Below are 13297 nucleotides of genomic sequence, written 5' to 3' on the forward strand. Positions count from 1 at the left end.
CTGTAAATAAACTAAATGCAATTATTATTACAAAGATGTATCCCACATCCCAATAAAACAATGCATGTTATTTTGTTTGGAGACATAATTATGACAAGAGTGCGCTGGTGTTTTAAGAATTCTCTGAGTTCTACTAATTGCACAAATGCTCCAAAGCACAGGTGTCAAACTGAAGGCTGGGGGGCCACATATGCCTCAGCTCGGAAATAATAAGACACTTCACCTTACTTGCTAAATCTAGTCCAATTTTAACGTCAAAAATTGTACTGCATGCAGCTCTAGGTCATAACTGAATATTGTTTCATTATGGTAAGTATGTGACAAAAAAATTCAAATGCAAAATATCTCAAAGCAAATGATCCCATGTTAAAGACCTCAGAAAAAACTTCCCAATGGTACGTGAAAATGTGAGGTTTTATTTGTTATTTAGCCACGACAGTTGTACCGCAGCTAGCTGAGGGTGGGTAGTTTGGCTTCACACGCTGTACGCGAGAGAGTATGGGGTAACGGACTGTCTTATTGTGGCGGTCCGCTCCCTGTATAATCAGTGTCAGAGCTTGGTCCGCGTTGCCTGCAGTAATTCGGACCCGTTTCCAGTGAGGGTTGGACTCCGCCAAGGCTGCCCTTTGTCACCGATTCTGTTCATAACTTTTATGGACATAATTTCTAGGCGCAGTCAGGGCGTTGAGGGTATCTGGTTTGGTGGCTGCAGGATTAGGTCTCTGCTATTTGCAGATGATGTGGTCCTGATGGCTTCATCTGGCCAGGATCTTCAGCTCTCACTGGATCGGTTCGCAGCCGAGTGTGAAGCGACTGGGATGGGAATCAGCACCTCCAAGTCAGAGTCCATGGTTCTCGCACGGAAAAGGGTGGAGTGCCATCTCTGGGTTGGGGAGGAGATCTTGCCCCAAGTGGAGGAGTTCAAGTACCTCGGAGTCTTGTTCACAAGTGAGGGAAGAGTGGATCGTGAGATCGACAGGCGGATCGGTGCGGCGTCTTCAGTAATGCGGACGCTGTATCGATCCGTTGTGGTGAAGAAGGAGCTGAGCCGGAAGGCAAAGCTCTCAATTTACCGGTCGATCTACGTTCCCATCCTCACCTATGGTCATGAGCTTTGGGTCATGATCCAAAGGACAAGATCACAGACACAAGCGGTCGAAATGAGTTTCCTCTGCTGGGTGGCGGGTCTCTCCTTTAGAGATAGGGTGAGAAGCTCTGTCATCCGGGAGGAGCTCAAACTAAAGCCGCTGCTCCTCCACATCGAGAGGAGCCAGATGAGGTGGTTCGGGCATCTGGTCAGGATGCCACCCGAACGCCTCCCGAGGGAGGTGTTTCGGGCACGTCCGACCGGTAGGAGGCCCTGGGGAAGATCCAGGACACGTTGGGAAGACTCTCTCTCCCGGCTGGCCTGGGAACGCCTCAGGATCCCCCGGGAGGAGCTGAACGAAAGTGGCTGGGGAGAGGGAAGTCTGGGCTTCCCTGCTTAGGCTGCTGCCCCCGCGACCCGACCTCGGATAAGCGGAAGAAGATAGATGGATGGATGGACGCTGTACGCAGACGCCCAGTTAACCAATCAGGAGGCGAGATGCGTCGTCTTTGCGCTGTTTTCCCCTGTAACCTGCGCTCTAATTGGTCGATTAAGAGGAAACGTTTTGCATAAGGAGCTACGCCTCAAGTAAAAAGCTGTGTAGACGTCACAAGACACCATTTTCCCAATAATTTAGATATTTACACTACTACTATACTTTTTTGTAATGGACATAAAACAATTTGGGTTGTGTATGCCTTTGTTGTCACTCCTATTTCTGTATTCTGCATGTTCTTCTCCAATATTGACTGAGTAGTATTTCAATATGACATACAGTATGTAGCATGGCTTGTTTGGCAATGGAAGACTAGTATTTAACTGTGTAGTATTGTAGTGTTATTAGTATAGCTTTTAAATGGATGCATTGATTTACTTGCAGTATAAAGCACAGGTTTTGAGCATGTCTTATAAATGTTATATTGTTGTGAATTTTAAAGTATATGTTGTTAATCTATGCATTGTCTCTTTGGGTATTTTATAAAGTGTAGGCCTCTTAGCTACACTTTATGAATTATACTTAACAGCATATGTATTTTATAAATGAATAGTATAGCCAGGCAATAATATAGGCCTCCTTTTGGATACAGGGGATTTGTTAAAGGTGTCTAGAAATCCTAGGGCTCAGAGGTGTGATGTGCTTTTTGAATATGTTGCTGTTTTGAATTGTACTCTTTTCTATGCGAGTATATGTAGTTTTGAGTCGTCCTTTTCTTGTTTGGTGGTGGTTATTTGTTTTTTCCCATGTGTGTTGTATGTTGTAAGGACTACAGATGGAAATGAGCTATTAGCTAAATTGATTCCTTGTGAATAATGTATCTTGCACACTGTAAATAAACAAAATAAAATTATTAGTACAAAGATGTATCCCACATCCCAATAAATCAATGCATGTTATTTCATTTGGAGACATAATTATGACAAGAGTGCGTTGGTGTTTTAAGAATTCTCTGAGTTCTTCTAATTGCACAAATGCTCCAAAGCACAGGTGTCAAACTGAAGGCTGCGGGGCTACATATGCCTCAGCTTGGAAATAATAAGACACTTCACCTTACTTGCAAAATCTAGTCCAATTTTAACGTCAACAATTGTACTGCATGCAGCTCTAGGTCATAACTGAATATTGTTTCATTATGTTAAGTATGTGACAAAAAAATTCAAATGCAAAATATCTCAAAGCAAATGATCCCATGTTAAAGACCTTGGAAAAAACTTTCCAATGGTACCGGAGCCATTGTGATAGGCCAACTATAAAGGGTGCTACAGAAGTTAAATAATTAGTGACCTGTATTTTGGAAAATTAAATTCAAAACATTAAAGCTCCCTCATTTATATATGGGCGGTATGGCGTAGTGGGTAGAGCAGCCGTGCCAGAAACCTGTTGGTTGCAGGTTCGCTCCCCGCCTCTTGACATCCAATTCGCTGCCGTTGTGTCCTTGGGCAGGACACTTCACCCTTGCCCCCGGTGCCGCTCACACTAATGAATGAATGATGGTGGTCGGAGGGGCCGTAGGCGCAAACTGGCAGCCTCGCTTCCGTTAGTCTTCCCCAGGGCAGCTGTGGCTACAAATGTAGCTTACCACTACCAGGTGTGATTGAATGATGGGTTCCCACTTCTCTGTGAGCGCTTTGAGTATCTAATAATAGAAAAGCGCGATATAAAATCTAATCCATTAATATTATCATTATTTGCCATAAATGCATGAAATAAAAAGCAAATGGATTAGTTCAGTAAATTAAAGAAAAAACTTATGAACAAGAGCATACTTTCAGTATAGGCATACAGTTTTGAATACAAACGGAATGGTTTAAAAAATGGAGATAAATAGGCTGACGTACTTGTCGCATATCCAATATTGTGGTGAAACAAGCATGTCAATTTTCTTGTTTGTTATTGTAACCCTTTTTGAAATTCATTTTGAGCTTAAGTATCTGCTTGTAACCTTGACTTGTGATGCCAAAGCATGTTTTCCATCGGTTTGTTGGTTAACAATGATAGTAATCAAATGACGGAGCAATTGTTTAATATCATGAGGCGATTATACACAACATAAATGTTGATATCATTTATGTTTCGCAGTTAAAATCAGCCCTCTGAGGGCCAGTTGTAACTGTGATGTGGCCCATGATGAAAATGAGTTTGACACCTCTGCTCCAAAGCAGTCACACACATGTGGCCTGATTTACCAAGATCCAAATACCACGCGTGAAACAGCGTGTGCAAAAAATGGAATTGCATGTACTATGAGTGAGCGTGTTGTGTGTGATAACGCATTTGAAAAGTGGTGCCCACCGCCTTATTTAAATAAGGATTGTACGTGCATACAGGGCTTTTACAACGCTCATGTTATTACAACATTCATGTTATCATGCTCCTAAAGTACCTGCGTGCGATGTGTTAAACCAGCAGCACACATCTATAATCTGTAACACCTGAATCGCAATCTAAACAACAGAAACATGTGCACACTGACACTTACATCCACGAGGCTGTGGTTCCCTTGGCCAGCGCATTTGTGCATCTGAAATGACTCTACCGCAAGTAAATGCATAATGAAAGACGTCTTTTCATGTCGGAGATGTATAGTACCGGTAATATCTTTCCTAAATTTAAATAATGAACAACTTTAAAAAAAACCGCATCATTTGAATTCATTTTCATTAGTCCCTAAGTCATCCATCAGCTATGAAATTATAGAAGGAAATTGCTGATATTTTTTTTATTTCTGACCGTCTAAAATGTTGCCACACACACACGCAGGATGAAGGATTCTCGTCTGTGCAGCGGGGGCACCCTTTTCTTACAGCCGTATGCGTTTGTCAGATAGCACAGCCTTATGACACATGTTAAATAATATGCAAAATAGTGCTCGTAAAACAGTGATGAGTGTTGATAAATCACATTGTACGTGCTAAATAACTATATTTGCATGTTCCCCTCCCATTGTTGTGGCCGTTTTGGATGGATGGATTGCACGCTTTACTTTGCTCACTTAACACGCAATCCACTTTGCATTCGTTTAGTAGATCCGCTTTGTGTGTACTATCATGTTTGCACATGTTTTAGTACATGCAAATGTTTAGTATATCAGGCCCATGGTATTATAATTAGTATTATTCTGCCCTTTACTGTTCATCCAAATCCAAATTTCCAGGAATTGCACATTTTCCGTGACATTTTTTTCCCATTCGAAATGAATGGACAATTTTCCAAACATCTACATTTGGCACATTAAAACTTTCCACTTACGGTAGTCAGGACGGGCTATCTATCATGGCAGGGGGAGAAAAAAATAAATAAATTGAAAACACTTATTCATAAAACATTTACTCTTAAAAAGTGTCACTACTACTTACACATTTCTCAACCGATCAATCGATTCGAAACGTTCCAAAGTAAAAATGCTCTTTGATAATATTAGTCAATTGCAAATGCATTAACATGCATTAAGTAACAAAACTTTAGGTAGCTATCTTTTTAGCAATTTTTTTTCTGGTACACGCCTCCGTCTATATTTTTGTTACTTGACGCATGCTAACTGTTAGCTTACTAGCTTTTTAGCTAATTTTGCAGGTATATGCCTCAGTCACATATTTTGTTACTTCACACTCGTTAACTTTTATCATGCTAACATTAGCATGTTAGTATCTTTTTTGTCAAAATCATGTATTTTGTTAAAGTTAAAAGTTAAAGTTAAAAGTACCAATGATTGTCACACACACACTAGGTGTGGTGAAATTTGTCCTCTGCATTTGACCCATCCCCTTGTTCACCCCCTGGGAGGTGAGGGGAGCAGTGAGCAGCAACGGTGCCATGCCCGGGAATAATTTTGGGTGATTTAACCCCCAATTCCAACCCTTGATGCTGAGTGCCAACTTGACAGTTGACACTATCTGGCTAGCATGCTGTTAGCATTTCAGTTTGGCATTTCAGCATTCACATGCAATTTCTGCCTTCCAAGTTTGGAACTGAACCCGCCAGCGAGTCTGACGTTTTGGACCGCTAGTCGGGTATTTCGGCTCTACATAGAGAAATGAACAAAATTAGAGCATTTTGTAAGTTTCCCATGTGTGAATGGTTGTCTACATGTGCCCTGTGAGGAACTGGCATGATCAGTGTAGGGGGTACACCCCACCTTTCGCCTGTTGTCAGACTCAACACATCCTGGGTGTGTTTCTTCCTCTGATCAAACAATGCAAAATTATTTATACACAAGAGCTGCATTACTGGTTTTTACATGTTTTTGACACAATATTTGACTTGTCATGTGCTTTTTATTCCAATCATCAACGCAATGCAGTAACTTATATACGTATTTGTCTTTTTCCCCCATTCAGGTTGCATCAAACAGACACATTGCACCAGATCATTTGCTTCAAATATGTAAGCAGATGGGGCCGCTTCTTGACAAAGATGTGCCGTCTTGTGTGCCCGGCGTGCATTCCCTCCTGGGGTCCGGAAAGCAGTCCATGCTTAGGACCTCAAAAGGTACCCAAGTCAGATTTGTGCACTTCGGAAATTTGAAATTATAGTCAAACATATTCTTAATATTTCATCTTAATTCTTAAAATGTTTTCCATTATTTTTGCATGCATTTTTTGGACATTTAGCGTGGTAAAAAAGTGGGTGCACAACTGCTTCTAAAAATGCCATGAAAAAAAAGTGGTACATAATGTTCTGTTGCATGTTCCAAAACATAGCAAAACCGCACAGGAAAAAGAACAACATAAATGTGCAGTAAATGAGTGTGATTTCTAGATATTTCCACCTTGCATCAGATTTATTGAAATTTGTCCACACCGCAGGCATGTTGCTTCCACACCAGACAAACGCATGCTTCCTGCTTACGTCATTACAACATTCGGTTTCAGCAGTTTTGTTTCAGTCATAAAGTCTTTCAGCCGAACGCCAAAAATGCAACTTTGGGCCATGTTTCGGCCAAAAATATTGAATGACCGAAAATGTGTTGCATTACTATTATTCTACTTAGTGAATTTGATGAGAACCTTTTGTTTGTTTTCAGACTGTGATGCCGTGCGGTTTCAAGCTTCATCATATGCAGCCCTTCACAGGGGCAGACCACCAGAGAGGCCTTCGAACTGCAAGAAACCTCCACATATAGGTGGGTGTGGTCTCACTTGTATTCATCTGTGTCTTGCAAAAACTGTGCTTTTGAAAACGTGTTGCACTACATCGCCACTGTTCTGCTCCCACATGCCCTTTTACGTGTCAGTTTCTGTGTTGGTTTGTGTCCACTTTGTAGACTTTTCAGGGTCATTGCTATCTGTTCTGATAGTTTGTATCTTGCCGCCAAACAGTCAACATCTATCGGGGCAGAGAGCTGACAGGAGCGCAGAGCTTCAGCTCCATCAACCCCATCAGCAACTACGAGCGCATGCGTCTGCATCAGCGAATCCTGGGGCATCTGTCGGCAGTGTATTGTATCGCGTTTGACCGCACCGGTCTGAGGATCTTCACAGTAAGAAAACCTTGTCAAAAACACCCATTATTTTCCTCAGCCTAAATTATCGTCTTGTATTCTTTTGCTAGGGCTCAGATGACTGCTTGGTGAAGATTTGGTCCTCCTTTGACGGGAGGCTCCATTCAACGCTGCGAGGACATTCAGCCGAGATCACAGACTTGGCAGTCAGTTACGAAAACACGCTGATTGCCGCGGGAAGCTGTGACAAAACCATTCGCGTGTGGTGCCTTCGTACCTGTGCACCTGTGGCTGTGCTGCAGGGTCACAGTGGATCAATTACCTCCCTACAGGTAAAGCCAGCCTGCTCAAATTAGGTCAACATTTGACAACTGTTGAGTTTTGTCACACTGTAATTAGGATTTCGTGACATACAATATAAAGTGAAGTGAATTATATTTATATAGCGCTTTTTCTCTAGTGACTCAAAGCGCTTTACATAGTGAAACCCAATATCTAAGTTACATCTAAACCAGTGTGGTTGGCACTGGGAGCAGGTGGGTAAAGTGTCTTGCCCAAGGACACAACGGCAGTGACTAGAATGGCGGAAGCGGGGATCGAACCTGCAACCCTCAAGTTGCTGGCACGGCCACTTTACCAACCGAGCTATACCGCCCCTAAATGATGTAAATCTGGCTGATGATAGAGCTTTTAATACTATCGTTATATCGTGATAATGCATTTTGATGACACATTCTAGCTCTGTCCCACGAATTTGACCACAACAAGTCATCGAACGCGTCCTCAATGCACTGCAGCATTCTAGCTAAAGCCCAATGTCCCTCCACAGTGCAAAGCCATATCTAAGTCAGCAATCCTCGCCTTCATGGCGAAAAATTATCTCAGTTTTTTACAAGTATCATCCCTGGAGGATGAGAAATAGCTAAACATGCTACTCTACACACTGTAGGAGGATGTGCTAACCACAATCTAGAGAACTTGAATGTAAACAAAGGTGGTGCGGCTCAATACAAATATCGACAGTAACGATACCTTGTATGAGTACTGTATATGGTCAATACTACTGTGGTTAAGTTAAATTGATATTTTTCATTATCAAAAAAATATTTTTTTGTCATTATTGTTTACAAACTCAGGAAATAAGTCCTGTACACAGGAGGACTTTAAAGGCACTAAACAAAGGATTTGTATCACAGACAATAGTAAGACATGATTGAAAAAAATTACTTGATATTGTTACAACACCACTTAGTGTTTTGTCTGATTATAATTGTGATCATACTTGTAATCATTTAATGATCTTGACAATTTTAAGGATCATCATTGGTATGACCAAAACTGTCTCTGTAACTATTTAATATTGATACCCATATTTGTAGTATGGCCCAAAACTAATGTAAGGTATTCAAGCAACCAAATAATAAGTGCTTATTACATTTTTAACAGAACGTAATCAGATATTAACAGTAAATTGGCAAGTAGAGTAATAATAGTTTTAACAAAATGAAACAACTAGAAATGACACAGTATGTTACCGCTATGTCAACAGCCACATTTATAAGCCTTTGTAACCTGTTTTGAAATGCTTCTATTATCATTTACATACCAAATGATATATCATGATGATATATAGCGTTCTGCAATACAGTATATTAGGGCTGCAACAACTAATCGATTAAAATCGACAATAAAAATAGTTGGCGATTAATTTAGTCATCGATTCGTTGGATCTATGCGATGCGCAAGCGCAGAGGCTACTTTTTTAAATTTATTTATTATTATTTATTTTATTTTTATTTTTTATAAACTGCAACATTTACAAACAGCTGAGAAACATTAATCAAAATAAGTATGGTGCCAGTATGCTGTTTTTTCCCAATAAAATACTGGAAAGGATAGAAATGTAGTTTGTGTCTTTTATCCGATTATTAATCGATTAATCGAAGTAATAATCGACAGATTGGTCGATTATCAAATTAGTTGTTAGTTGCAGCCCGACAGTATATATCGCAATATAGATTTTAGGCTATATCGCCCATCTTAACTGTAACATTGTGACAAATGCGCTGTAGCATCGTTTTCACAATAATCTCTGTCCCATCTGTTTCTGTCAATTGTTGCAATAATATATATTTCTTTGCTAAGTTGTTGTATTGATGACGGAAAATCCGGACGTCTTTGAAAACTTTCCTCACGGTCCTTACACTTTTTAATATTGTTGTGGACACGTCTTAACCTGATTTTATTAGTTTCAGTATTTCCCTCTGATGTTTTCCATTGCCAATAGCATATTTTCAATGACCAAAGGATGTGTATTTTAACATGGTTGTTTAACAAACAAGAAGATACTCACTGCAGGGTTTAACTATTTGTTTCTGTCTGGAACATGGTCAAATCACCCATGTAGTAATTGTCCAATGGGAGGCTACGACAAAATTGTTATCATTTTTATTGGCCAGGTAATACTGGGGTGCCTCTCTGTGTAATGAATCTGATGTGTGAATGTAATGCTTCCAGTTCTCACCGTTTGCCAAGGGCTCAAAGCGATACATGCTTTCCACTGGTACGGATGCTACGGTCTGCTTCTGGCAGTGGGACGTCAACAACATCAACTTTAGGTGAGTGCAGCTTTTTTACCTTGTGTTTCTAAGAGGTTGTTAAGATAGGAAAAGTTTGCTTGCACTAAAAAATGTACATCCAATATAAACAGCAGTGAACATAAACATTACTTCATAAAAAATAAAGATTATTGTTTAAAAAACTACTTGCATGTAAGGCGTGCAATCCATCCATCCAAAACTGACTGTAAGAAACTGAATATATGTTCAACACAAAGGAATAATGAATTATTAATTACTAACGCACATATTGCACACCAGAAAAAAATATAACACTACATACTTAGAATACATTTTTCTGATTTTTATGACATGCCATAGGTACTCAAATCATACAGGTCCATTTATTAGGTCAGATTACAAGCATTAATACAAACTTTGCAGTGGTTGTTGTAGAATATTTAAGGGAGGATTTGCTTAAATGTAGCTGTCATTTCCTCTTTTTGTTTGCCTTCAAACACTGTGTAGGGATGGGCGATATGGCCTAAAATTTATATTGCAATAAACAGTACCGGTATATTGCAGCCACCTGCAATAATTATATATATCAGGATATATTATTTGTTATGTAAATTATAATATTACCATTTCAAAACAGGGTTATAAGGGCTCCAAATTTGGCTGTTATATAACATATTGCATAACATCCAGTTGTATTATTTTCTCAGAACTGATCATCTATTTGCTAATTTACTGTTAACAGCTGGTTGCTTTCTTTTGTAACATGGTTCGATCGACATTTTGGTTCAAATATAATAAGCACTTATTCTTCTATTGTTTGATACTTTACATTAGATTTGGATGATACTACAAATTTTGGTATTGATCCAATACCAAATTGTTCCAAGGGCAGGATTGTTAATATAAATGCTGCTTGAACTTCAAATGTTCAAGATCATTGAATCATAATGGATCATAATTATAATCAGACAAAAACAGGGATGGTGCTGGAACAATGATCAATTAAATATTTTAAATAAATATTTTAATTATTTCCATTTCCGACTACTGCCTATAATTTAAAGCCCCCCTGTGTCCAGTGACTTGTTAGAAAATTACGCACAGACAGCTGGCTAAGTGTAGATATGCGAGCGGCTACAAAAATAAAAGTGAAACTTGAAGTGCACGTAGCAGGGAGCTCATTAGTGACGCAATTACAAACAGTCTGTGTAGCGTGAGTATGGGGGACAAGCTCTGGTAAGCACATGCTGACCAACATATAGTGATGGAATAACCGTTCGGGGGCCACCAATGACCTAGGCCTGTGGGCAGCCTATCAAGGGGCCCTCGTCTAAGGCATAAGGTTTTGATCTTTTTTAGTAAATATTTTCTCTCCTCTTAAAGTGATCGCCCACACAAGTTTACAGAGCGTCCAAGGCCAGGAGTTCAGACCGTATGCTCCTCCTTTAGTCCAGGTAATGAGTCCCAACATCCTATGTAGACCACCATTTTGTACCAAGATTAAACATTTGATCATAATTCAGGGGAATACCATACAAATTGTTGCTCTAATATTTTTGCAGGTGGCATTTTCTTAGCAACAGGAAGCACTGATGATGTCATCAGAATATACTACTTGGGGAGTGGAAGTCCAGAAAAGATATCAGAGCTCCATGAACACACAGTAAGTTGACATACAACTTGGCCCAACTTTTTGCTACATATTATTGTATTTGCTTATTAATTATTTGTGTGCTTTGTTTAGGACAAAGTTGACAGCATCCAATTTTGCCACTCAGGGGAAAGGTATGCTTTATTTTGTCTTTCTGTATAATTTAATAAAACCCAAGAGTTCAAGGTTCAACGCTACTGTACTTCCCTCAGGTTTGCGAGTGGAAGTCGAGATGGTACGGCGAGGATCTGGAAGCTCCATCAGCGGCAGCAGTGGCGGTGCATCTTACTCAACATGTCCGCCACTCTTCCTGGGTAAGTGTTACTGGAAATTATGTGGTCAGAGGAAGCAATGTTGCTCCTGCTTATGATACCTTATATATGTTATTATTATTATATTATTACTGTGTGTGTGTGTGTGTATATATATATATATATATATATATATATATATATATATATATATATATATATATACATGTACATATATATATATATATATATATATATACATGTACATATTTATATATATATGTATATGTATGTATATATAAATATATATATATATATGTATATACATATGTGTTTATATATGACAATCTTTCAAGTGTCTTTCTTGAGACTTAATGACTTCTTTTTTTTTTTAACTAATAGCAACAAATCTAATCTTCTTCTGGTGTTATTATAAATAGTAGTCGTGTTTAGAGACTCTTAACTTCTATCCCTCGATATCCCTGCCGTCTTAATTTTTGCACATTTTGAAGATCGCTGTCCAGGTGTATATCTGGTTATGTCCACATCGCAGGCATGCTGACAACGCTCCAGACAATTGCATGTGCTTTAACATCCGGGTTCGGCAGCACTGTTTTTGGTAATCAGTCTTTTTTCGGTGGTTGAGTTTTCGGTACGTCACTTGTCAATAGTGTGCAAGTGATAAGCTATATACAGTACAGGCCAAAAGTTTGGACACAACTTCTCATTTCAATGCGTTTTCTTTATTTTCATGACTATTTACATTGTAGATAGTCACTGAAGGCATCAAAACTATGACACCTGTGAAGTAAAAACCATTTCAGGTGACTACCTCTTGAAGCTCATTGAGAGAATGCCAAGAGTGCAAAGCAGTAATCAAAGCAAAAGGTGGCTATTTTGAAGAAACTAGAATATAAAACAGGTTTTCAGTTATTTCACCTTTTTTTGTTAAGTACATAACTCCACATGTGCTCATTCATAGTTTTGATGCCTTCAGTGACAATCTAAAATGTAAATAGTCATGAAAATAAAGAAAACACATTGAAAAGAAGGTGTGTCCAAACTTTTGGCCTGTACTGTATATCCATTCAAACTGGAACGACCTGCTGGTGTTAATGTTTTATATTCGAGTGGTTTGGAATTAATGTCAGTTTTTCAAATGTTTGCAAACCTACTGTCCGTGCCTGAAAGGTGATTGGCGGAGAATGAGAAAGTGTTGTTGTGTGTCCGGCGGTGAAGTGCGGCCTCACGGAGATGAAAGTGTGTACATTGGAGGTAAAACCTGTTGGAATTGTGCCATTTGTTAGCACAAGATTGGTAATGAAAGTTAAATGGTGTCGGATGTTGTGTAATTTCTTCTGGGGGGCTACAATACATTATGTTACTTTAATTAGTTTTCAAGTAAAAACAACATATTTTCAAGGTGTGGAGGTAATAGAAATGCTGTGGCGGTCCACCACATTCAATTACATTAAAGTTGAACCCTGTATATATACACACACATACAGACATATTAAGGCTGTCAAATGAACTAAATATCTATTTGCAATTAATCACATTTGCTGCAAAGATAACTCCTAATTCATGTACTAGGATATTATGTTAATGTTTTCATTCTTCAGTGCTGAGCCAATGAGTGAAGAGGAAAGCTACTTCAAGCCCAAAGTTACCATGGTAGCCTGGGATCGTCATGACAACACGGTTATCACAGCTGTCAATAATCATCTCCTCAAAGTGTGGAACTCCTACACGGGACAGTTGTTACATATCCTAAAAGTAATTTATTTATT

At 39.2% G+C, this 13297-nt stretch overlaps 1 protein-coding gene across 4 annotated transcripts in view; it reads left to right on the forward strand.

The window, feature by feature from the left end:
• The window catches only part of brwd1 (bromodomain and WD repeat domain containing 1), a 41990-nt gene that overhangs the window by 2457 nt on the left and 26236 nt on the right, over positions 1–13297 (forward strand). For all 4 annotated transcript variants that reach the window (XM_061972645.1, XM_061972646.1, XM_061972648.1 and 1 more), the window contains exons 5-14: positions 5924–6074; positions 6610–6708; positions 6905–7065; positions 7137–7358; positions 9544–9644; positions 10989–11059; positions 11168–11268; positions 11350–11390; positions 11469–11570; positions 13130–13283. In XM_061972645.1, the coding sequence (XP_061828629.1) occupies positions 5924–6074; positions 6610–6708; positions 6905–7065; positions 7137–7358; positions 9544–9644; positions 10989–11059; positions 11168–11268; positions 11350–11390; positions 11469–11570; positions 13130–13283 (1203 nt within the window). The remainder of the gene's footprint in view (positions 1–5923; positions 6075–6609; positions 6709–6904; positions 7066–7136; positions 7359–9543; positions 9645–10988; positions 11060–11167; positions 11269–11349; positions 11391–11468; positions 11571–13129; positions 13284–13297) is intronic.

Source organism: Nerophis lumbriciformis, linkage group LG17, assembly GCF_033978685.3.
Source record: "Nerophis lumbriciformis linkage group LG17, RoL_Nlum_v2.1, whole genome shotgun sequence".
In the NCBI taxonomy this organism is placed as follows: Eukaryota; Metazoa; Chordata; class Actinopteri; order Syngnathiformes; family Syngnathidae; genus Nerophis; species Nerophis lumbriciformis.